We start from the raw sequence: 23364 nt of genomic DNA on the forward strand, positions 1-23364 counted from the left end.
AAAGGCCGAAGAAGAATAAATGTAACTCCAATCCAATCCAAAAAGCATTGTCGTCAGTCTCGTACCTAAAGGTCTAGGTCATGGTTGCCGAAAGGAAACCAGGTCCTCCTCAGCATTACATTGATCCTTGACTCCGTCCGGTATTCGTACTTTGCTGGGACATGGGTGTGAATCCGGGTATTGACCCGCTTCCACCGTCGGAGCTATTGGAGTTGGGGCTGAACATGTTGGGTACGCGTTGGCCGCTTGGAGCGTTGTTCGAGATTGAAGGAGTCCGCGAGTTCACCATGGGGTTTGGGATGGCTTGCTGCTGTTGCTGCTGCTGCTGCTGCTGTTGATGCTGTTGTGGTAGGACGCCCATACCAGGGTTTGTCATTGGCCAGAATGGGGTTGGGTTCGTGTCGAAGCCTGGATTTTGAAGGTAGGTGTCCCATGCGTCCTGTTGAGTTGCGTTAGCTGGGGAACTTATTGCCCAGTAAAAGGGGCCTGCTAGCTGGATGAATGAACTTACCCAATCAAGGTTGACCTGCATGTCCGGCATTTGACCAAACATGCTACTGAATGGCGAAGCGGCGCCCGGCATCTCAGCCGAACCCACAGTCGGCATGGGCGAGTCGGACATCTTGAACATAGGATCTGAGTATGGAGGCGGGCCCGGGTTCATAGGACTCATTCCGCTACTCAGGAGGCCAAGTGTAATTGCGGCATTTTGCTTCTCATCCTGAAGCTCGAACGGGACGTTTCCAGTGCCATTCTCGGAGCTTGGGTTCGCGATTTGCAGTTTCTTAAGCATGACGCCGATAACACTGCTTGCCTTGAACGACTCCATGCTTTTGTCGCTCGTCTCGTCCCAGATCTCTTTCGAGCGTTTGATCGCAGCCAGCATTTCATCGCGCCGCTCTTGACCCCAGGTATAGGTGTCGCCAGACGGACGACCGGAGTTCTGGAGGTTAAAGGTGTGGTAGAGATCAAGACAGGTGATCGTGCCGGCCAGGAGGAAATCGGCCGCGTTGATAGGAGTGACGGCGATGCAGCGGCCGCGTAGACGTCCGTTTCCTACCTCTGACTGCAAGGTTGCGTGGAACTTGAGCAGCTCCAAAGCGGAGTCGATGCATGTGCGTCGGGAATACGTGAACCGGGGGTTCTCCCGGGACCGAACCAGATAGGGTCGGTGCAGCACACATTGTGCTTTGAGATAAATGCTTGCGACCTGGACCTGTTAGAGTGGGAATTTCCTGAGGGGCCTTCAAAGGGGTACTCACAGAGAATCGCGATGTAATAAGATTGACCGGGTCAAGTGCACACTCTTCGAACGGTCGGATGTGCAAGTGGTCGGGGATCAGCTCTCTCGCACGGCGCAGGTCTGCATCAAGCTCCATCACCTTGTCGTAGGAAGTCGACGAGAGCGAGGACATCTGCTCGTTAACCCGCCCGAAAGCGTATACCAGTCGACATTTGGAGATCAAGTAGGAAATCGGGGTCGGCTCGCTCAGCTGGCGAGGTGGTGGAAGTTCTAGACAATTTTCATCAAAGTCATCGTCGTAGAGATTGCGAGGCAATTCCGTGTCCATATCGGCATCACGGAGCATGCTCGGCATACCAACTTGGAAAGAAAAGAGCAGATCTGCAGTTGCCACAAAGGACCAGACGCGTCGTCTCATCTCACCTTGGAAGGGAGTGATGTTGGGGAACATCTTCGAATCGCGGTGATATCCCATACGCATAGCGAGACGGGCAATCACGCCTGTCAACACCCACACTGAGATATCGGCCTCCCAGGTCTGGGTATAATCAGCGTGGAGATGGAATACCAGCGATTCGATGAGGAACGGGTGTGGCTTGGTATAGTCTGCCAGGGTCAAGCATTGGGCAACAGAATTGCGGAAAGATCCAGCCATGTCCATAGCCTTGCCACGAAACTCCGGAGGCTCGTCACCCTCCCGGTAATAGGAGAGCATTGCGAGTCTCATCATAGCAAACAGCATGGCAATCCAAACCAGCTCTGTCTGCGACGGATCCTCCCAGTGCTTATTATATTGCGATTGGAAGGTCGGACCGTGGAGAATGTGGGTAGCCGGATCGTACGTGTTGAAATAGCGAGCTACGAGAAGATCTGCCGTATACTTTGACGGCAATGAAGCCATAATTTCGGGTCGACTCAACGGTTTCATGGCTCCGAAGAGCAATGTGGATTCAGGGACATCGGTCCGCGGGCGGGTAGCCTTGACCTTTTCCGCTTGCTCCTCGAACTGCTTCTTATGCGTGGCGAAGTAATTCTTTACCTCGGAAATCTAGTTCATAGCATTGGTTAGCCATTGAAAGATGGTGAGACGGGGTAGTTCACGCCAAACATGTCCACTCACATCATTCAAGACGGATGCCCAGTGAGCTTCACTGATGTAGTAGGACTTGTTGTTGTCCACCTTCATAATACCAAAGGACTTGGTGACCTGTTCGGTATCACTCTCCGGCCCCTCGTCATCGTCCAACTCGATCTCATTTGACAAACCAGTTGACCCTGTCGTGCTCTCGCCCGATATAGCAGCCATAGCAGCGGCCGGTCCGTCCGATTGTGTCCCATTGGTCATCAAGGAGAGAACCAAGCCTTCCAAGCGATCGATTCGGTTCTGCATGTCATCTGGTGACGTTGGAGATGCCTGTTGAGACGAGTTCTTCTTCCGGGTACCGGTCTGGGCATAGGAGCAAGAGGGGCCATCGCCCCGTTTGACGCAGTTTTCGCATGGGTGTCCGCGGTTGCATTTCAGCCTGCGGCGTTTGATTAATCGAGGCCTCGGGTAACTCAGGGGATTTGAAAACTTACTTCCTGTGTCGGCAAGGGGCGCATGAAAGCGGGACTCGATTTCGTTTCCGGATCACTCTAAACTCTGGCGAGTGGCCGCTTGAGGATGTTGTAGAGGGCGGTGTGGGAGTCATGATGGGTGGTGGGTGGTGTAGGCGGGGGAAGTTGCAGATTCGCTTGTCGTTTGGGCAGTGCGGTGGGTGTGGCTTCTCCAAATGCGAGGTTTATGCGCCCGTCTCGTTAGGCAGAAGGGAGTCTCTCGCACAGTGCGGACTCGCGATAGTGGCACGCGGCTTCAACCTGAACGGTTTCCGAATGGCGCAACGAGTCACCGCCTCGGTTGCTAAAACAGCTCGGGAAACCGGTGAATATATTGTGCAGTGCTCAGAAAGCGATGTTTCTCCTCGCCCCTGACCACAGAGAATATGCGCAAGCCTTGCGCCACTAGGAACCACTTGAATGGGGGCAGTTTCTGGATTTTGGGTCGTTCAGGCGCAGCACCAGTACGAGAGTATTTTCAGAGATTGAATTGGACAGGTCGATTTGAAGCTAAAACACGGGGTGCGATAGTGGGGGAGAAGGAGGGTTGCGCCGATTTGTCTAGGACGATTTGATTCGATTGCGCGGGCTGCTAAGCATGTGCTGGAGCTCAGCCGTTGGGTGGGGGTGGATTGTACTCGTATGACGCCGCTGGGCTGGTTGTGTAAGAAGGGTTGAACCAAGTCGCAGACCAACATCAAGATGCGCAGAGAGAGAAGGCGCCGAGATTATTCCAGTGGAAGCCTCTAGGAACAGGAGGTCAAGAGAAAAAACGAAAGTTTACGAAGGAGGAGAAAGAGGAAGAGTGGAAGGCTGCCACTGGCTGAGCTGATTAATCACCGCTAATCTCCGTTTTTGGGTGCTTATCGCCATGTGATGATCTCACTTACTCAGTACATACACAGCATAGTTAGTTAGTTAGTTAGTTAGCACGAGTCACTATTGGTTAGTAATATATATTGTTGGTCTAGTCTAGATCTAAGCTCGTATATTATGACTCATGCCAGCACGACCACTAACTATAAGTTGTACTAGTATAAGCTGCCACTATACTCGTACACAGCTAAGACAACAAGGTATTTCCCAAGGGTTATGCATACTAGTATTAGACAGAGTATATTAACAATGAATATTAGTACTTATTTATACACCCATATTTACCTATTTACTCAGAGAATTAATAGATAAATCCAGTGCAGCAGTGTGGTGTAGACTATACTAGCAGTACTTCGTACTAGCACTGGCGCTGGCAAATGGCAATCAACCACACCCACGCCGTATGCCGCACCCGCAAACACACCACATCATACACGTCAACTTCAGCCTCCCGGTTGCACCAACCAACTCATCCCCGCTGCTTTGATTGCTCCATTTCCTCAAAGAGACCCATACAATATTCTCTTCCGAAGCAAACAACTCCCAATTATACCCTGCTCGAGGGCCCACACCCCACAGCGCCAAACACAACAAAGAAACGGAACAGTTAGGTTGCTTATGCACCCAATGCCATTCAATGCCCACTCGATAGCCCCATCATTGAGCCTATAAAGGCCCTTCTCCACCCAAGACCTTGACTCTCCTCCTCAGACACCTCCTTCTTTCATTTCATTGAAGTGTGTTGCCATCATGTCTGATAATCGTGGTCGAGGCCGAGGCCGTGGAGACCGTGGAGACCGAGGAGGAGGAGATCGTGGAGGTCGCGGACGCGGCCGTGGTGATGGCAACGGCAACGGCAATGGCCGTGGTGATACCAACATGCCATTCCGCCCAGCAAGAGGTCGTGGAGGAGATGATGGCTATCGAGGTCGTGGAGGCGGCGATCGAGGAGGCCGCGGTCGTGGAGGGGACGACGGCTACCGAGGTCGTGGAGGAGGCCGTGGTCGCGGAGACGACGGCTATCGCGGTCGTGGAGGCGACCGTGGTGGTCGCGGTGGTCGTGGTGGTGGATTTCAACCTGGACCACAGGGTCCCAGCATCTATCGGTATATCCGTGTCCGACCCAGTGATGACAATGCAGCTAGCTAACAAAGATTTCATTCCAGTGCAGGTCAATCCGTCCTCGCCCCCGATACCAACGTTCTCAAGACCGAAAATGCCCTGGCCAAATCCCTCGTGGGCTTCAAGCAAGCCGACCAGGCATATCCCTTGCGCCCGGGATATGGAACCCTAGGCAAAGAGGTGACTTTGTACGCCAACTACCTCTCGCTCTCAGGCCTTGCCAAGGGGAAGCCTCTGCACCGATATAATCTCGAGATCGTGGCTGAGAAAGGTCGGGAACCTCCAGCTGGAAAGAAAGCTCGCCAGATCATCGCCTGCCTCGTTGACGAACACTTCGCCGCCCAGAAATCCCACGTCGCGACTGATTATCGCTCCACAATCATCTCGGCTGTCGACCTCAGTCTTACTGAGGGACAGGCCTTCAACGTCAGATACAAGGCCGAAGGCGAAGATGAATACCCCGAGGACCCTCGCGTGTACCAAGTCAAATGTACCAGTGTCCGCCATCTCGACTCCGTCGATCTGATCAACTACCTAACCTCCACCAAAGCCGGGGACATGCTTGCCACCAAGCCGGAGCTCATCGCCGCTCTAAACATCATTATAGGCCACCACCCCAAGACCAGCACCGACGTGGTCTCCGTCGGAGCCAACAAGCATTTCGGAGTCTCCAGCCAGCTCATGGACCGCCAGGATCTCTCCGGTGGTCTCGAGGTTCTTCGCGGGTTTTTCATAAGTGTCCGCGCGGCTACCGCTCGAGTGTTGCTGAATGTCCAGGTGAAGTATGTGGCCTGCTACAAGGCAGGCTCTCTAGCCCAGACCATCCAGGACTTCCAGAATGGTACAGAGTACAGATATGCATACGATGGCAAGAAGTCATACCTTCTTGCTAAATTCTTGACGCGTATGCGCATCACGCCAAACCACATCAAGCGCAAGACAAGCAGTGGGAAGCCCCGACCTGCCCCGCCCAAGACTATTTCCGGTCTGGCCAAGAGGGAAGATGGTCGATCATCGCAAAATCCGCCCAAGGTCGCTCGTGATGGCGCTGGTCCCAATGATGTGCAGTTCTTCTTGAGAGCCCCTGGTCAAGCAGCGCCAAAAGCAGCCGGTGCTGGCAAGAAGGGTAAGAAGGGCCCAGCTCCGGCTGGTCCACCTCAGGCAGGGAAATACGTGACTGTTGCACAATACTTCTTGGATGGTAAGTTTGGGTGCGTGTTTGGCATGTTTCTTCTTCCACATATTGACCCTACCTTCTTTTAGCATACGGCATGAAGCTCAACAATACTTTCCCTGTGATCAATGTCGGCAGCCGGGCCGAGCCTAGCTATCTACCCGTTGAGGCATGCGATGTCCCAGTTGGTCAGCCAGTGGCCAACAAACTGTCGCCAGACCAGACAAAGAACATGCTCAACTTTGCAGTCAGAGGTCGTAGCCCGGCTCAGAATGCCGAGGCCATCGCGACCAACGGTGTGAGCATTCTAGGAGTTAATCCGCCGAACGGTACACTGGTAAGTGATTATGACATGAAATGGATATAAAGGTTTTAACTCTCAATTACTAGGCATCATTTGGCATCGGGCTGCACCCGGATCTTATCACTGTCAAGGGCCGTATCCTGCCTGCGCCGACAGTCTACTACAAAAATGACAAATCTTTCACTCCTGCCAGAGGTTCCTGGAACATGCAAGATATCAAGTTCTGCAAGTCCGGCGCCCTGAGGAACTGGACATTCATCTTCTTCCCTGGAAGACAGTACGAGCGAATGAGCAGCGGAGAAGTCAACGACTTGTTGTCAACTTTCGCCGGTCATCTCAGGAGGACAGGCATTGCCGTTGAGGCACCAAAGCAGGGCGCCCGGATTATACAACCGCAGCCAGGAAATATTCAGAAGGAGATCAAGGGCCTTCTTGATAAACACGGCAAACTCGATCTGATCCTTGGTATCATGTCCAGCACAGACACCAGTATTTACAACAGTATAAAACAGACCTGCGATGTGACCTACGGCGTCAAGAACGTCAACGTTCAAGCAAGCAAGCTCACATCCGACCGAGGCCTCGACCAATACTGCGCCAACGTGGGCCTGAAAATCAACCTAAAACTCGGCGGCGCAAACCAAAGCCTCAAGAACATGGGCTTATTCGGTGACGGCAAGACCATGCTCGTCGGTCTAGACGTCACCCACCCATCTCCAGGCTCAACAGACAACGCGCCCAGCGTCGCCGGCATCGTCGCCTCAGTCGACAAAGACCTCGCTCAATGGCCCGCGGACATCGTCGTGCAAAGGCGCCGCGACGAAATGGTCTCAGACCTGGACCGGCTTCTGCAATCCCGAATCCGCGTCTGGGCCTCGCGCAACAAGGGCGCATTCCCAGAAAACATCGTCGTCTACCGTGACGGTGTCAGCGAAGGCCAATACAGCCTCGTCATCGACAAGGAACTTCCCCTCCTCAAACAGGCATGCAAAACCGTGTACCCGGCAAAGGACACCGCAAAGGGTCTTCCCAGAATGGCAATCATAATCGTCGGCAAGAGACACAACACCCGCTTCTACCCGACCAACCCAGGCGACGCTGAGAGGTCGAACAACCCACAGCCGGGCACCGTCGTCGACAGAGGAATCTCCGAAGGCCGCTCCTGGGACTGGTACCAGCAAGCTCACTCTTGCTTGCAGGGAACCGCCCGCCCGGCACACTACTTCACAGTCTGGGACGAGATTTTCCACCCCAAATACCCCAGCAATGCGAACGGGCCTGGCGCGGCGGACGTGCTGCAGGAGTTGACGCACAAGATGTGTTATCTCTTTGGTCGAGCGACTAAGGCAGTTTCTGTTTGTCCGCCGGCGTATTATGCCGACCTTGTCTGTACGCGGGCGAGATGTTACTTGCAGGATGTCTTTGATCCGTCGACTCCATCTGCTAGTGTTGCGGGCACGGAGAGGAGTGGGAACAATGACCCGCTTCTTCCTGATTCGAAGAAGTATCGCCCGCATGAACTTGTTAAGGATACCATGTTCTATATCTAGGTGAGATTTAACATGGTAGGATTGACAAGTTCTCGTAGATTACCTGGTTTCGGCTCTGGCATTTACTTTTGGAATCTGAATCTACGAGGGAAGGGAGAAAGGAGGAACAAACCATCAGCTAGGTCATCCTCTCGAGATGAACTGAGACATCTAATTACTTCTTGGCAAGTGGTCATTTGAGAAAACGCGAAATTATTATGATCATTACGAGAAATCAACGAACCGAAACGAAATATTGGCGTTTTTTATTATTTTCATCTTCGGTTTATGATTGATTGACTTTTGTTTCATTTTTGGTATGATGATTCGATTGGATTGGAACAGATTGGTTCTTTGAAGGAAGAAATCTAGCTATATTATGAGCACAATCTTAGATATAATTTTTTTACATCCCATTTTTCTTTTCGTACAAATAAATGCAACGAGTCAGGACTCTTCACGCAATTTGCGGTCTCTCAGATCAGTTAGCGCCCTGATCTCCCTTCTTCATAGAATGACGTGGCCCCGCTCGAGGTGAACTGCAATCATTTCTCAACCTCACCTTCCAAGGGACTTTGTTACAATCCACGATCAACCAACTCCGGCAAAAATGACTATCTCGCAAGAACTATCGTCTTTTTTCTCTCCATCTCATGTGGAAACCTCCCCAGCTCCCGAAATCGGAGCCAAAGCCCCGTCATGTCCAGAGTTACCCTTTCCAGCAGATAATGGAAAACCAACTATCATATCATTCCTCCGACATTGCGGATGTCCAGGTTCGTTCCGTATCAAATAAAAACTCCGAAGGCGAGGAAGCATTCTAAGAAAATAAAAACTTACTGAACCACCCCCGGGCCACGGTCTAAAGTCACAGAGGCAGCATTCCTAAAAATGCGCACCGCCTCGGCTCAACACCCTGATATCAACTTCATAACCGTATCTCACAGCGACCAGCAATCTACAGAAAAATGGCTAAACGCCGTAGGTGGGTCTGGGTCTGGGTCCGGGGATGGATCATCAGTTACCATGGTCGTCGATGCCGACCGTCAAATCTACGCAAAGTGGGGGCTAGGTATCGTCTCCTGGGGCCACCTTTGGAATCTCGCGGGCCTGGCATCGATTTGGAAAATGGGCAGAGAGGACGGGATCTGGCAGAGGCCTACTGAGAGTGGGAATAGATGGCAATCTGCCGGGAGTTGGGCCGTTGATGCGGAGGGTTATGTGCGATGGGGACGGGCTGCTGTGCGGGTGGATGATATGGTTGATATTGATGCGGCTATTGGTGCTTTGCGGGGTATATAACCAAATTAAGGATTATTATGCATATCTGCATTCAGTTCGTATCGAGAGACTAGACTTCCCTTGATGGGAGGTGCTATTCGAAAGAGTGAGGGATAAGTGTCTCAATTAATGTAAACAACGCTTCCGGAATGCCACCGAATCTCAGAGAATTATAACCAGCGCATCTCTGGCCCCCAAAAAGTCAAAAGTACTTTCTTGGAAATATTCATGTTAACACTAAGCGAAACGGACAGCTGATTGGCTGGTTGATGAATTGGCGCTATAAATCAACCGGGAACGGACCAATTTCGTCCGTCTCCAGGCTACGAAAAGCTTACGACTGTCGCATACTAATATAAAGCCATCTAAAACCTGATTCGAAAGCTGGAAAGCTAACCAAATAATCCAAGCTTCCTACAAGCTTCCAGCTTTCAAGATGACAAGCTCTATCCCCCCCAACTATGCGCGCATGGTCTTACAAAGGTCGCGGCCAACCGGCAGATGTACTCAACCTCACCTCCGACTTCACCACGCCCAGCCCCTCAAATCTCGGCCCCAACGACGTCCTAGTCAAAATTGAATACACCGCCTTCACCCCCAGCGCAAGCGCTCTTATTTCCATTCTTCCAAACTGGATTCACACTCTCCCGGCAGTCCCGGAGCTCGCGTTCTCTGGGGCAATCGCGGCGCTGGGGTCTAATGTTGCGGCAAAACGTCCGGAGCTTACTATAGGGGCCCCAGTATTCGGTACCACATCTACACAGCTTTATTTAAAAGGGCATGGGGCCTTGGCGGATTATTGCCCATGCCCAGCGGTGCAAGTTGCTGTTATTCCTAGTAGCATCTCGTTTCGGGATGCCGCTGCGCTAGCTGGAAATGGCGTCACGGCTGTGGAGGTGCTTGAGGCTCTTGGATTGAAGAAGGGTGATAAAATCCTTATCAACGGTGGTAGTGGTGCGACGGGAACCATGCTCGTTCAGTGTGCTAGGGCCATTGTTGGCGAAAGTGGGCGTGTTGTGGCTACTTGCTCCGAGGGGAATTCTGAGATGGTGAAGAGAATAGGGGCTGATGAGGTGAGAATTAACTGACTCCTTTTCTTTACATTTCATGATATCATGGGAGCCTCGGAATACTGTGGACGTCTGTGGTCTAACACTGGAATTGCACCAATCTAGACAATCGACTATCGCAAACATGACCCCCTCCATGAATATCTTGCCAAAGAGCACAGTGAAACTCGCTTCGATGCCATCGCGGACACGGTTGGGATACAAGATCTTTATGCCCACTCACCAGAATATCTTCGTGAAAATGGACGATTTGTCAATATTGGCGCTATGCAGGTCCAGTCTGGTTTGCAAGGTCTGTTTGGGTACATGTGGTCGCAGTGCGTCAACTTATTATGGCCGAAGATCCTGGGTGGAACGCCGCGCTGGTATAAGATGGTTACTGCGACGCCGAATCAATCTACTTTGTCCCGCTTGGGGGAATTGGCGAAGAAGGGGCTTTTGACTCCTATGATAGATTCGGAGTGGGAGATGGAAGATGTTCTGGAGGTAGGTTCTTCGGCTGTCGACTCTCTATATACGGTCATTCACTGAACTCTCCTATCTAGGCATACAAAAAGCTACATTCCCAACGCGCGAAAGGAACAATCTTGATTCGAGTTCCGAAACAGAGCTCGGGATCTGCTAACGTCTATACGTAGCGGTGACGACAGTTCTCTTTAAGTTCGTGGTTGAACATCTTTTGTTAACGAAACTTATGCATTGATGTTCCATACCTATCAGGCTCAATACTATGGTTTTTCAGCAGTATAGACTACATGCAACGGACCAAAAATCCAGATAGGTCACATTTCCTCGATGAAACTAGATCCAAGTCAATAATATACTAGTATTTATGGCCCAACATACTGAGCGCCAAATCAGTCCGATACGTTTCCAGGCGGGATTTTGTTTTTCGCCTTGACGACCCATCTCCGGGCACTCTCTGTATCTTCATGGTCAGGACCTACTAGCTTCTCTAGCCCTTTCTCACATCGTTCGAAAAGTTCCTTTGCTCTCTTGTGGTACTTTTGGGAGTAAAGCGTCTTGCCAAGCCATCTTGCAGCTTCAAGAGTATCTGCTGCATCATAGTCGTATAGCTTCTCGTTCCCTTCTAGAGCTCTCCGGAGCAAAGTCTCTGCCTCTTCGTTTTTTTCTTGGCAGTAGAGAGAGATACCAAGCCAACAGGCAACGTCAAGGGTAACTGCAGCATCATGGCCATGCAGCTTCTCTCTTCCTTTTAGGGCTCTTCGGAACATTTTCTCAGCCTCTTCGTTCTTCTTTCATCGGTGGAGACAGGTACCAAGCCAATAGGCAACGTCAAGAGTGCCTTCATTATCATAGCCAAGCATCTTCTCTTTTCCCTGTAGAGCCCTTCGGAACATTTCCTCTGCATCCTTATGTTTATTCTGAGCTTCAAGAGACCAACCAAGCCATTTTGCGGCATCAATTGTAGAAGAAGAAGAAGAAGAAGAAGAAGAAGAAGAAGAGAGTGGTGGGCAAATAACAAATCTCTTCCATGTTCTCTCAAGGCCCCACTCAAGAGGCACCAGTGTGTCAAGGCAATCTTCCCGCCTACTAGTATATGCTGAAGTACCTGCAGTGAGTCGATTTGAAATACATTACTTACTCGTTTGACGATTCTTACTCGTTTGACGGTTTACAGCGTATTTTCATGCGAGGAAGGTGGTACCTCAACAATTATGTTTCGGGATCGGCCGAAGGGCAGATTACTGATGGTCCGGGTAACCAGGAATGCGGGCATACGAGAAGTTCGTTCCCATAGATCAGACATATCAGTTCGGTAAGCATCATCGTCGTTGAAAGGAGTGTAATTCATGCCCTCAAGTTAGAAGATGCCACCGAGGAGCCTATTAAAATGGTTGTGTGTTAGCTTCCACTAAGTGTGTATATAGAGCATCAAGTAGAGAGAGCTGTGGCTGGCAGGCTGAGTATTATGATAATTTGTTTCGTGAGTAGTATGCACACAGTATGTACAGTATTATGGGGGGGATTGCAGCAACAATCCTGATTACTTGGAGGAACTGAAAAATATCGGTGAGGTGAATTTGCAATCTTCGAACCACGCAATTCCGAGATATAGTATGCTTGTAAGAAAGGGATTGTCCACCAGGGATGCCATAGAAGCCCAGTTCAGCTTCATTAATTCTTTACTGTATCAGTCTACTTCCATGAGGTTAGTCAGTGATTCGATAAAAAGTCGATCAAAGGTAACATAAAATATTTCACAATGAGATTAGAACGAGCTATGTGACACGGATGAAAGCATATCCTGGTGTTCTGCGCGATTGGGGTATCCTGGATTGTGGTCATATTATAGGCGGGCTCCAGAGCTTGAGTCATTACTGTGAGTCGCTTATTATAGTCCTCAACCTTTTGATAGTACTCAAAACATGGAAGACGATTCTGGGTGGGGCTGTATTAACGACCGTGGCTGACTTCAATCTGGAGGTGCCACAAGAGTACAAGCAGATACTCATGCCATCGCCCTGATGAATTTTAAAGCAGCGGCACTGACCCTGAGTTAGGTTCGAATCGAGGGAGTATGTCTCGGATCATGCGACGCCGAATGAGGTCTGGGTAGAATCCACGCGCTTAATTCCCACAAATATGGATTACGCCAGATTGCTAGACTGTCTCGCACGAATCGCCGTCACCAATTTCGACATTTTCGTTTGCTTGCCATCTCCTCAGCTGATGTACACAATAGCATGAAAACGTCTTCCTTAATTGAAATGTTGTGTACTCAATGTTATCACCTGAAAACGGATCGGCCGTCAGTTTGCTTGATTTATCATACAGTAAGGAGTACCCTTGCCAGTCATTTATGTAGTCAACCGTACATGTATACAATACGCAACGTTTTCAATTTCTAAGGCCAAAGGAGCAGGAGTCGGAAAGGTGCCTAAATGCGGTATAATACCTTGTTTTGAAATTATTTAGCTTTGTTGTCGAATAGTGTACTGTTAAGAATAGATATTCACAAATTAACACGATATTGTAGCCTGAGATCTAAATCAATTCCTATGGAAAGAATGCAGAAATTCAAAGAAGAAAAAAAAATGCACTGAGTCCGAAAAAGCCGAAGGAGCTGAACTTGTAACCGATTACCTTTTTTGGGACTCAACGAGTGGCTCTAAGATAGGTAAACGATTATTAAGTACAGTACATAACTCTAAACGGTCATTTTGGGATAAAATGAAAAAGAAAGTAGCAGTGCTCAAATCAAGCTGCTCAAATTTAACTGCGAAAACCCAACTGCGAAAATAAATGAACGTGCTAAATTCGCCATGAAATTGATTATTGTTATATCCTCTTGCCATGTTACTTTTCATTTAAACCGATATTCCGGGAAAAATTAAAACGAAGAAAAAATTCCAAAACTTGGAATCGCACTTCTCTAGGCATTTGCTGAGCAGTTCCTGCTCTCGGCACCTACGCCATCCTGAAATCATGCGTCTTTGAGCTGCTGCAACGACAGACTCGAAGCAAAGGAATTACGGGCCATCTACTCCTCGAAGTAATATGTTTACTTAGTTAGGTCAGGTGTTATAATTGAGCTTTCAAGCTCTCTTTTTGGGCATAAATTGAGGTTTTCGAAGTCACTAAGAGAGCTCTGGTCATCGAGTTGGTGGAAATGCTTTTTCATCTCCAGACCCGCCCAGGTCCGCCTTTCATGAAGGAAACAGAGAACATGTTCTACATTCTAGCCACAAGATACGGGAATGCAACGCATTCTGTATGTACAGCAGAATTCGAAATCAGCGCACCCTTTAGACACTCTGTAATCCGTACTAAGATATGGCATAATAAATTACTCGTAAGAAGAAACACATTTTTAATTCTAGAACGACTACTTTACGTACAATACTGTAACTCACAGTACACGAAATATCCATGAAATCGCGCTGACAGACGTATTGTGCATATGATCTACGCTGTTTCCTATTATATTGAAGTGCTCTAAGGCAAAACTGCGGTTAGAATCGTTATCATACAAGCTCCAGAAGGGCTGATGTAATTTGAGGGAATTCTTGCCAGATCCTCAACGCCAGCGATTTGTGTTTGAATTTGTCTGCATTTCTCTCCGAGAGTCCTAGCTACCATGGATCGCCTATTTATTTTCCGGGCATGACTCATGTAGAATGGGCTTGGTAACTAGTTTAGGCGTTCATTAGTTATAGGCTGGTTCTCGAGGTTCCGAAAGATCACGTAAGCCAAAGCGGTAAGGCAAGTTCTAATCCCGAGCGCGGCCGTCGCGATCATCCTCACCTCTTTCAAGTTCTATCATCCGCTGCGAGATCAGAATGGACCATGAAATCCTTTGATTGCCCCTCGTGCGATAGAGGATTCTCACGCCGTGAGAACCTCTCTCGCCATAAGAAGACTCGTAAGTACAGTCCACTTAAGTCCTACTTTAAAAGTTTCCTCCGCTCAGAGCTTCCCAAGATGTTCAGATCTTGCCCTATCGCTGCAGTGTTTGCCAAAAGCGATTTTCAAGGAGCGATCTAGTTCGGAAACATGAATTGCTCCATCAAAAACGCAAAGATCATCCCGAATTGGTATCTCAAGAGCAGATACCGCCGGACTGCGATATCGATTTTCCCATGTCTGTAGATGATGGGTCTACCTTGCGTCAACGCTCATTGAATTTATCGGCAGAACATCCCTTCAATGGACAAGATCGAGGGGAAGGTAGCATTCCTGATGATTGCCTAGTTTACCCGCCTCCATCAACTGCGGAAATTAATGCAAGTCAAAGAAATTGCCAGCGAGATGATACGGAGATCTCGAATTTGACGGCATTCACGGACGCATATTTCTGTTCCCAGGATGGTATAAGTCTGAGTCGAGATGCCTGGGACGCCTATGACTTTTCTGATATCTTGTACGAAGCTGCCGCTTCCCACTCCAACGAAGACGGAGATATCAGTATTTCCCGAGAACCAGTCTTCGGCGTTGGAAGAAATGAGTTCCCTGCTTCAAAGCAAATTGTATCTGTCAACCTCGCCCAGGACACCTCTGGAAATACTACTCCACCTAGTCAGCCGAATAATGAAGAGCCCTGTCCATTCGCTTCCGCATCACCATCCACACAGGCACAGCCCATATCTGTGGAAGAGAATGACCCTCTACTGCAAAATCATAACCCCAGATTTGATATCGGTAAATGTGCTTGGACTACTATGAGGCAGGGTCTAGCTTCCTCTTCTACTCCTAATCAGCCCTTTACTATGCCATCCCTTGAAGTCACCAATGCCTTCATCGGTCTCTTCTTCAAACGCTTTGCCCATATATGTCCTGTCCTTCACGAATCTACGCTTGATACAAACTCGTTACCTCCGGCCCTATTAACGGTGATGATGGCCATCGGCGCACTTCATAGTCAACTACGCAACACTCGACCCCTTGCGATGCTTGTTCTCGAACAGACACGAATTAACACACAAACCGCTATCGAGACTGACCGTACTCTTGTCTATGATCCCCTGACACTCTATACTTATACTCTGATCTGCTATGCATGTCTTTGGTGTGGGAACAGGCGGTTGTTTGAGATTGCTGAGACTCTACGCGGATCCTTGGTCACGTTTATTCGCCGCTTTCCGAAACACCGGAATGCTGTTGATCCTCTTCTGGACCTTAAGGATCGCTGGTCTGACTGGATACGAGCTGAGACGCAGTGGCGGTTAAAGTGGGCTGTGTTTATGATCGATGCGCAGTTTCCTGTGCTGCTGAATATGAAGAGTATGCTGTCTATTTCTGAGATAGCAAGATGGCCATGTCCGTGCGACGAAGAATACTGGGCCGCACCAACAGCTTTGGCCTGGAGAAACTTACTTGGGACCGCTCCGTCACCGCCAGCTCCCGATTTTGCCATGGCCTACGCCCCTTTTGCGTGTTACTTGTGGTCGAGGACGCCTCTCCGTGGACTCCCGCCATCGCGGATTAACCGGTGGAGCAGCTTCTTGGTAGTTTTGTCTCTTTCTCATATGGCGCTGGAATGGGCGCATGATTGGGATCTGGCTGTGACTATGGTTTCATTGACGACCGAAGAAGACGAAATGGTTGACGCCTTGTCCAGGGGACAAGACAATGGAGAATATCGACTTCTTGCGGAGGACAGAAAGGAAATAATTGGTAAGCCTTCGCTGCCTTTTAGCGACCAGGAATCATTCTTTGGGTAAGTCATGCCCACCGAACTGACTCCTTTCCACAGGAGCCTTAGAGCGTTGGTATATACATCACGGGAACCGCCATGGTGTCGGCTACTTTGAGCAATCCCCTGTGGCGCAAGCGTCCTTTGGCGAGGCGGCTTTGCAAGTCTATCATCTAACGCGGATACTGCTGCATGTGTCCATATCCGACTTACAAGATTCAATTGGGGAGGCTAGAAATCAAGGGCTAAGTACGGTAATGCCCCGCCTTAAAGCTTGGTCCCAGATCCAAGGCTTCGGATATGTGTCATGGCCAGGGGATATCACCGATGGGGCAGTGGTTTCCCAGGCCGTCGGAACGGCGGCAGAGGCGGCAACCGTGATTGTAAATATTTTGAGTGGCTCCTCGGAGCAATATGCGACACCGTACAGCATCATCCTCGTCTTCCTTTCATACTTGATTCTCTGGACATTCTCGATCACCGCACCAGATGACTTGAAACTGGAATTCTTGCAGCTCTTACAACAGCTGTCCGTTTCTAGTCAAGTCGGTCAGCAGCTGCAACGTGTGATGAAACCTGCCCTAGAGCGGGCGATAGAGGTGGATAGTGAGGAGGCTCGCTCCATCCTTCGACATGCTGTGCCAGTGTTGGCAAAAATGAAGACGTGGGGTGCATCCTTAAGTCTTTCTTTGCTGTTACTACGCCATACTTGAATTTTTAACTTGTCATATGATTGTTGGCTAAGAACCCAACACATACTGTGGTTGAACATGGGCATTGTATCCATTATTTCACTAATTAGCCAACAATGGAAGTATTTTCTAAATAGGATATATACCCAAACTGATTTATTTTCTGCTTTATATATATCAGGATTCTGAATCTACAAACCAGCCCATTGGAAGGCCTCTTGAGGCAGGACTGTACAGGTCAGAGACGTAATGACAGTCAGAGCATCACGTCGGATCTCTACCTGATAGTCTCGGGCTTCAATCTCCCAGCTTTTAGCCTCTGCATTCCAAGTGCTGAACGCATACTTTTCTAATCCAATGTGGACTTGTGTGTGGTCTCCGGCAGCAATAAAAACTTTCTCGAAAGCTTTCAAGATTCCATCTACATAGACCTGGATAACTTCCTTGGATGGCACCCGAGACACGTTCGTCACAGTGACCGAGGTGTTGTAGAGGTAGGGAGCATCGCCCTTGGACAAGGTAAGATCGGAATAATCGAACTTGGCGTATGACAAGCCATATCCGAAAGGGAACAATGGCGGCTTCGCACCTGGGCATTGGAGCGCACGATACCCGACCGCAAGGCCCTCAGCGTACCGAATGTCAAGATTTCTGTCGATGGGGAAATTGGAATCTGAAGGCACGTCGCTGATGCATGCTGGAAAAGTGGTCGGGAGACGACCGCTCGGTGAAACCTGCCCGCTCAGCACATCTGCGACTGCGTTTCCCACCTCCATACCGGCAAACCAGGTCTGGAGAACGGCATCCACTTTGTCAAGCCATGGCATTGCGATAGGGGCGCCGGTTTGGTTAATAACAATCGTTCGCTGCGAGGCGCCTGCGACTGCTGATATCATCTCCTCCTGCTCCGAGCTCAAGTGGAATGTTTTTCGGTCAAAGGACTCGGATTCCCACTCTTTGTTGTTGCCAGTGAAGATGATAGAAACGTCACTCTTGCTGGCTAGGGCTTCCAACTCCTTCAGGTCCTGTGTGCCCAGGTTCTCGAAGAAGCCAACCTGGGTTGCTTGAGGAGGAATTTGAGGAGCAGGCGGCGGTGGTGGCGGTGCGACCGTGGAGAACGTGTCAATACGAACCTTGTAGCCTTGGCCACCATTCATTTTGATCGATGCCCGCTTTTCAAACCGCCAGGGCTGCATGATATGGGGGACTTTTGTGCTAATGAACCCTTCATGAGAGACGACCTCCTCGTCATCCACGTAGATATGGGTCTCTCCACATGCGGTGACACCAAAAGTATGGTACCCCGATGTCTTGGGTACCAAGGTGCACTCCATGCGAGAGCAGTGTTCACGTTCGAGACCTGTGATGCGAGAGTCGATCACCAGTGTCCGAGTGGTATCCAGGCGCTCATGCAAGATCTCGTTCTCGCCAAACCGCGAGCCGTTGTACCAATGGCAGTCAACTCCAGCCTTGCCCGAGGATGAAGTCATGCAGTCCAATGGTGCGCTGGGTATTTTACGGAAGATAGGCACTCCATACAGGTATTCGACATTCTGATACGTCTGCTGCAGAGCTTGGAGGGGCGCGATCACGTAATGAGAGGATAAGGATGGGCTACCTCCGCCGTGGACGAGGGGGACGGCTGCCGGCGCACCAAAAACTGCAATTTTGAATGAAGTCTTGGGAGGAATGGGAAGAACGTCATTCGTATTCTTGAGGAGCACTATGCCCTCCGTAGCAGTTTGTCTGATGATGACTGAGGTCTGCGCATCCGGAGCTGCCTTTTCCAAGGCATTTTCATCATCCATACCGACCTTGCGGGACAGATTAATAATTTGAGCAATGTTGTTGTCAATATCTGCTTCGTTCAATTTGCCTTGGCTGAGAGCCTCGATTGTCTTTGCACCGCGGTGGAGAGATGGTCCTGGCATTTCGAGGTTCAGGCCACATTTGATAGGTTCGATGTCTGTGTAGACTCCGCCAAAATCAGACATCGTGCAGCCGTCGTACTTCCACTCGCACCGGAGGATGGTTTCCAGCAGGAAGGGGTTTTCAGAGCACCATTTCCCGTTGACTTTGTTGTAAGCCGTCATCAAGGACCAAAGGTTGGACTTGCGGATGCAAGTCTGAAATGGAGCCAGATAGAGCTCACGGAGAACCTTCTCGTCTACGATTGAGTTCGACTGGTGGCGTTCCTCTTCGCACTCGTTGCAGACAAAATGCTTCGGTGATGCGGCTATCCTTTGGGACTGCAATCCGTTGACATAGGCGGCGGCTAGTTCGCCGGATAATACTGGGTCTTCGGAATATGATTCGAAATTGCGACCGCCTATCGACCTGTCAAAAGAGTGCTCGAAGATTCAGTGCCGGCTATCTCACCATAGGGATGTCGGTGAATGTTGATTGTGGGACCGAGGATCACACCAGCATTCTTGAGCTTGGCTTCCTTCCCAAGTTCTTCGCCGATGTTGTGCAAAAGGTCGCGGTTGAAGGTAGCGCCCATACACGCACCACAAGGGAAGCAGCTGGACTTTGTAGAGGCATGGATGGCTTCTCCTCGGACGCCATTGGGTCCGTCACTGGTCTTTGAGAGAAAAGTTAGCCGGACAATAATTCGCATCTGCTTGCTTGGGCAGTCTTTCGTTTCTTCACCTTGATAGCTTTGATCCCGAGACGGGGAATGGCAGGCGTTCTCCAGTTTGTTTCGCCAGAGAGGAGAGCAACTTTCTCATCAATCGTCAATTGGCTCAGGACCGCCTCGATCGAGGGCGTGGTGGGGTTCATTGTGGCTGGAATCGTTTCCCTCTGAAATTAGATAGGAAAGAAATCATCAAATTTCTGATCATACGTTCAGAAGAATAGTTTTCGCAGTTATGTTTTAAAAAGCTTTCCTCGGTCAATCAAAAGCCCGAAGAATTAATATCACCGACCGAAGCAAAAACACTTTTGGAGTAAAATAACCACCTGCGTCCGCCTGACTGCTTGAAGCCGTCCACATTTTTATCGCGGGTGGACAAAATCCACCCGTGTCCACCTATGTGCTTGTAGCCGTCCACCTCATCACGGGTGGACACTCGCCACATCCACTCCAACATCGATCCCAAGCTTTAGAGTTGTCCACTTTGTCATCACCAGCTAAATATTTGCTGGTCTAGTGAAAATAGGAGGATTGATTCAGATGCTGTCTTTGTTTGCTGTCAATTCAAGTAAATTGAAAATCCAAACTGACGTGCCAAAGATCGTTGATGGTATACTTGAAATTTCGGAAGAACGACACAATCAACAAACATGTCTATACACAACTTGGATTCCTTGATAGCAAATCTCTCTCTGGAGGAGAAGGTGGCCCTACTATGTGAATCTTCAATGTGGAAGACGCTCGAACTTCCGGCACAAGTTGTCCGGTCAATCAAGGTACGAGCATCTGTTATGGCCAAAAAGGCACCACACGGCTAACAATTGTCCAGGTTTCCGATGGAGTTAGTGGAGTTCGAGGGGAAAAAATGCATGGTTCCACCAAAACAGCTGCCTTTCCTGCTGCTGTGAGTATGGCTTCCACTTTTGATACCAATCTGATTCATGCGGTCGGTCAAGCGATATGCGAGGAGGCCAAAGCCAAAAATGTCGATGCAGTTCTGGGGCCATCGCTGAATTTGCATCGATCTTCATTGTGGGGGCGGCATTTTGAATGCTTCAGCGAGGATCCTCTGCTTTCAGGATTGATTGGTGCCGCGTGGGTTAATGGACTTCAAGAGTCCGGAGAAGTGTTAGCTGTGCCTAAGCACTTTGTCTGCAACGAAGTCGAGGCCCATAGGACCATCTCAAATAGCGTGGTGGACGAGAAGACCTTGCGAGAAATCTATCTACAGCCGTTTCGGATTCTGCTCCAAAATGCGGATGTGAAAGCACTGATGGCGTCATATAACAAATTGAACGGGATCTGGTGCTCAGAAAATGATGAACTCCTTAATGGTATCCTTCGCGCTGAATGGGGCTTTGACGGGCTCGTCATGTCGGACTGGCATGGGACCTATTCGACGGTCGCTGCGGCCAAGGTCGGGGTGGATCTTGAGATGCCAGGGCCGACAATTCACCGTGGGGAGAAATTACTCGCTGCCGTTCGTAACGGTGAAGTACTGGAGGCCGAAATTGATGAGAAGGTTTGTCGTGTGCTCCGGTTCTCAATGTTCGCTCGTCAAGATTCCGGAGCGCCGGAGGCGGTTCGGAAGGACCCCGATACCTCTCAGCTCATCCGCCAACTCGGAGCAGACGGCATGGTCCTCTTGAAAAACTCGCCTCAGCTCCTGCCTCTGAAACCAAACCAACGACTAGCCGTGATTGGGCTCCCGGCGGAGAAGCCAATCATCAAGGGTGGCGGGAGTGCTACTGTCGCAGAAGAGGAGCTTGTGTCTCCCCTTGATGCGCTCCGAGTGCAATATCCTGACTTGATTTATCACCCTGGGGTGCACATATTTAAAAAGCTTCCGTCTCCTTCCGCAAACCTCCTCGGCCCATCACTCGTCTCCGTAGATTGGTTCAATGGGCGCAACTTTGATCCGATTCAGCACCTGAAATTGGAAACTATTGATCAAACCGAAACCCATGTTTTTGATAATGTGGATCCCCGACTTGAACAGGACCATTGTATTCGCATGTCTTGCACAATAACCCCTGTGCGCAACGGTATCCATTTGATTGGTGTTACCGCTTCTGGGCTCACTAGGGTCTACTTCGATAATGAGTTGGTTCTCGAGTTTCCTGGGTTTGAGGTTATGGAGCCGAGTCACATTCTCGACCCCGGTACCTACGAGCGTCGTACAGGCGTCGAGATGCATGCCGGCAGAGCGCACTCGCTCCGTGTCGAGGCCCTGTCTACCTTTGCAACACCACCTCCGGGATTCAGAGTCTGCCCCCAAAGTGTACAAGTGGGCTTTGCTGAGCAATTACCCGAGCTAGGAGATGAGATTGAGCAAGCAGATGCCGCGATTGTTTTTGTTGGGAACACGAAGGACTACGAATCGGAGTCATTTGATAGGGAAGACATCCGCCTCTCTCCAGGCCAGGACCAGCTCATTTCTCGAGTTGTGGCCAAGATTGGTGGCGCCAAAACAGTTGTTGTGAACATGACTGGTTCACCCATTGAGATGCCTTGGATTGATCAGGTTTCTAGCTGCTTACAGGCGTGGTATCCCGGACAACAAGCAGGAAACTCGATCGCTGACATCCTCACCGGACGTACTAATCCCTCCGGCCGTCTACCAGTAACATTCCCCGCACAGTTGAAAGATACGGCAAGCTTCAGGAATTTCCCAGAGTCCGACCTGAGCCATAACGTCCACTACGCCGAGGGCGTGTTCATGGGATATCGCCACTACTTGAAGGAGGGCAGCCCTGAGCCACAATTCTATTTCGGTCATGGACTCAGCTACTCGAAGTTTGAGTACGATACAGTCTCTGTGAAGCAAGAGAACTCTGGATCATTTGTAGTGGCGTCGAAAATCACGAACAAAGGGCCATTTGCCGGGAAGGAAACTGTCCAGGTATACGTCAGCTGCGCCGGGGCCAAAAAAAAGTCACCTGCCCGAGAATTGAAAGCGTTCACCAAGGTGTCTCTAAGGGTTGGGGAAACACAAGAGATTTCGATTCCACTTGAGAAAAATGCATTTTCTCAGTGGGATTCTGAACGACGTTGTTGGGCCGTCACCAAAGGTGTATACGAAATCGAGCTGGGTCGGTCTGCCAACGAGATGATCACGAAGACTACAATTTATAAGTGATTTGATAACGTGGAATACCCCCTGCCCGCCACCCCCAAACACCATAGTTAAGAAATGAAATTATCTCAACAACAACACCTTTATTCGGTTTAAATTTTGGCATAGCGGTTATTCTCAAGTGACGTAATAATATATTATTCTCTGTGATCATTTAAGTTATTATTCATGTATAATACCAAAAATTACAGAGCATTTTTGCTCAATATATCATAAATATATATTTTGACACTAAATTTTTAAGTTAAGGATATCCAAGCATATAACCCTGGAAGTAATATTATAAATAATGCTATGTTATCCAGAATCCTATTACAAAGTAAGTGTTGTTGAGATATTGAGTTGTAATTTATTGCCTTAACTATGGTGTTTGGGGGGGATGACGGGCAGGGGGTATTCCACGTTAGTGCTCTGCACCTAATTTTGTACTTTATTCTTTATAAAAAGCTGAGCTTATTTCATTCAAAACTTGGTCATTTTCGTGTCTTATACTCCGTTCCACAAATCCCCTGGGTTTCTACTTAATGCCAACTCTCAAGAACCCCT

General features: G+C 49.5%; 8 protein-coding genes across 8 annotated transcripts; 5 read left to right on the plus strand and 3 right to left on the minus strand.

The window, feature by feature from the left end:
* Positions 1-115: 115 nt before the first annotated feature.
* Positions 116-2934, minus strand: N7481_000346 (uncharacterized protein; the record flags this gene model as incomplete). The annotated part of the gene is made up of 5 exons (XM_057259565.1): positions 116-439; positions 512-1210; positions 1263-2291; positions 2364-2766; positions 2822-2934. 5 exons carry the CDS (start codon positions 2932-2934, stop codon positions 116-118), a joined length of 2568 nt encoding a protein of 855 aa, XP_057127397.1.
* A 1531-nt stretch (positions 2935-4465) lies between these two features.
* N7481_000347 (putative RNA interference and gene silencing protein (Qde2)) lies at positions 4466-7865 on the plus strand (the record flags this gene model as incomplete). Its single annotated transcript, XM_057259566.1, has 4 exons — positions 4466-4821; positions 4882-6038; positions 6101-6348; positions 6402-7865. The coding sequence occupies 4 exons, from the start codon at positions 4466-4468 to the stop codon at positions 7863-7865; spliced, it is 3225 nt and encodes a 1074-aa protein (XP_057127398.1).
* Positions 7866-8454: 589 nt separating this feature from the next.
* N7481_000348 (uncharacterized protein) lies at positions 8455-9146 on the plus strand (the record flags this gene model as incomplete). Its single annotated transcript, XM_057259567.1, has 2 exons — positions 8455-8620; positions 8713-9146. The coding sequence occupies 2 exons, from the start codon at positions 8455-8457 to the stop codon at positions 9144-9146; spliced, it is 600 nt and encodes a 199-aa protein (XP_057127399.1).
* A 440-nt stretch (positions 9147-9586) lies between these two features.
* Positions 9587-10833, plus strand: N7481_000349 (NAD(P)-dependent alcohol dehydrogenase; the record flags this gene model as incomplete). Its single annotated transcript, XM_057259568.1, has 3 exons — positions 9587-10198; positions 10301-10681; positions 10741-10833. The coding sequence occupies 3 exons, from the start codon at positions 9587-9589 to the stop codon at positions 10831-10833; spliced, it is 1086 nt and encodes a 361-aa protein (XP_057127400.1).
* Positions 10834-11052: 219 nt separating this feature from the next.
* On the minus strand, positions 11053-11430 carry N7481_000350 (uncharacterized protein; the record flags this gene model as incomplete). Its single annotated transcript, XM_057259569.1, has 1 exon — positions 11053-11430. One exon carries the CDS (start codon positions 11428-11430, stop codon positions 11053-11055), a length of 378 nt encoding a protein of 125 aa, XP_057127401.1.
* Positions 11431-14506: 3076 nt separating this feature from the next.
* Positions 14507-17065, plus strand: N7481_000351 (transcription factor domain-containing protein; the record flags this gene model as incomplete). Its single annotated transcript, XM_057259570.1, has 3 exons — positions 14507-14582; positions 14912-16333; positions 16413-17065. The coding sequence occupies 3 exons, from the start codon at positions 14507-14509 to the stop codon at positions 17063-17065; spliced, it is 2151 nt and encodes a 716-aa protein (XP_057127402.1).
* A 170-nt stretch (positions 17066-17235) lies between these two features.
* Positions 17236-19828, minus strand: N7481_000352 (beta-glucosidase; the record flags this gene model as incomplete). The annotated part of the gene is made up of 3 exons (XM_057259571.1): positions 17236-19373; positions 19424-19628; positions 19697-19828. 3 exons carry the CDS (start codon positions 19826-19828, stop codon positions 17236-17238), a joined length of 2475 nt encoding a protein of 824 aa, XP_057127403.1.
* A 504-nt stretch (positions 19829-20332) lies between these two features.
* On the plus strand, positions 20333-22821 carry N7481_000353 (beta-glucosidase; the record flags this gene model as incomplete). Its single annotated transcript, XM_057259572.1, has 2 exons — positions 20333-20458; positions 20512-22821. 2 exons carry the CDS (start codon positions 20333-20335, stop codon positions 22819-22821), a joined length of 2436 nt encoding a protein of 811 aa, XP_057127404.1.
* Positions 22822-23364: the final 543 nt, after the last annotated feature.

Source organism: Penicillium waksmanii, assembly GCF_028829765.1.
Source record: "Penicillium waksmanii strain IBT 27052 chromosome Unknown utg000001l:1.0-4852451.0:1.0-4856178.0, whole genome shotgun sequence".
Classification (NCBI taxonomy): Eukaryota; Fungi; Ascomycota; class Eurotiomycetes; order Eurotiales; family Aspergillaceae; genus Penicillium; species Penicillium waksmanii.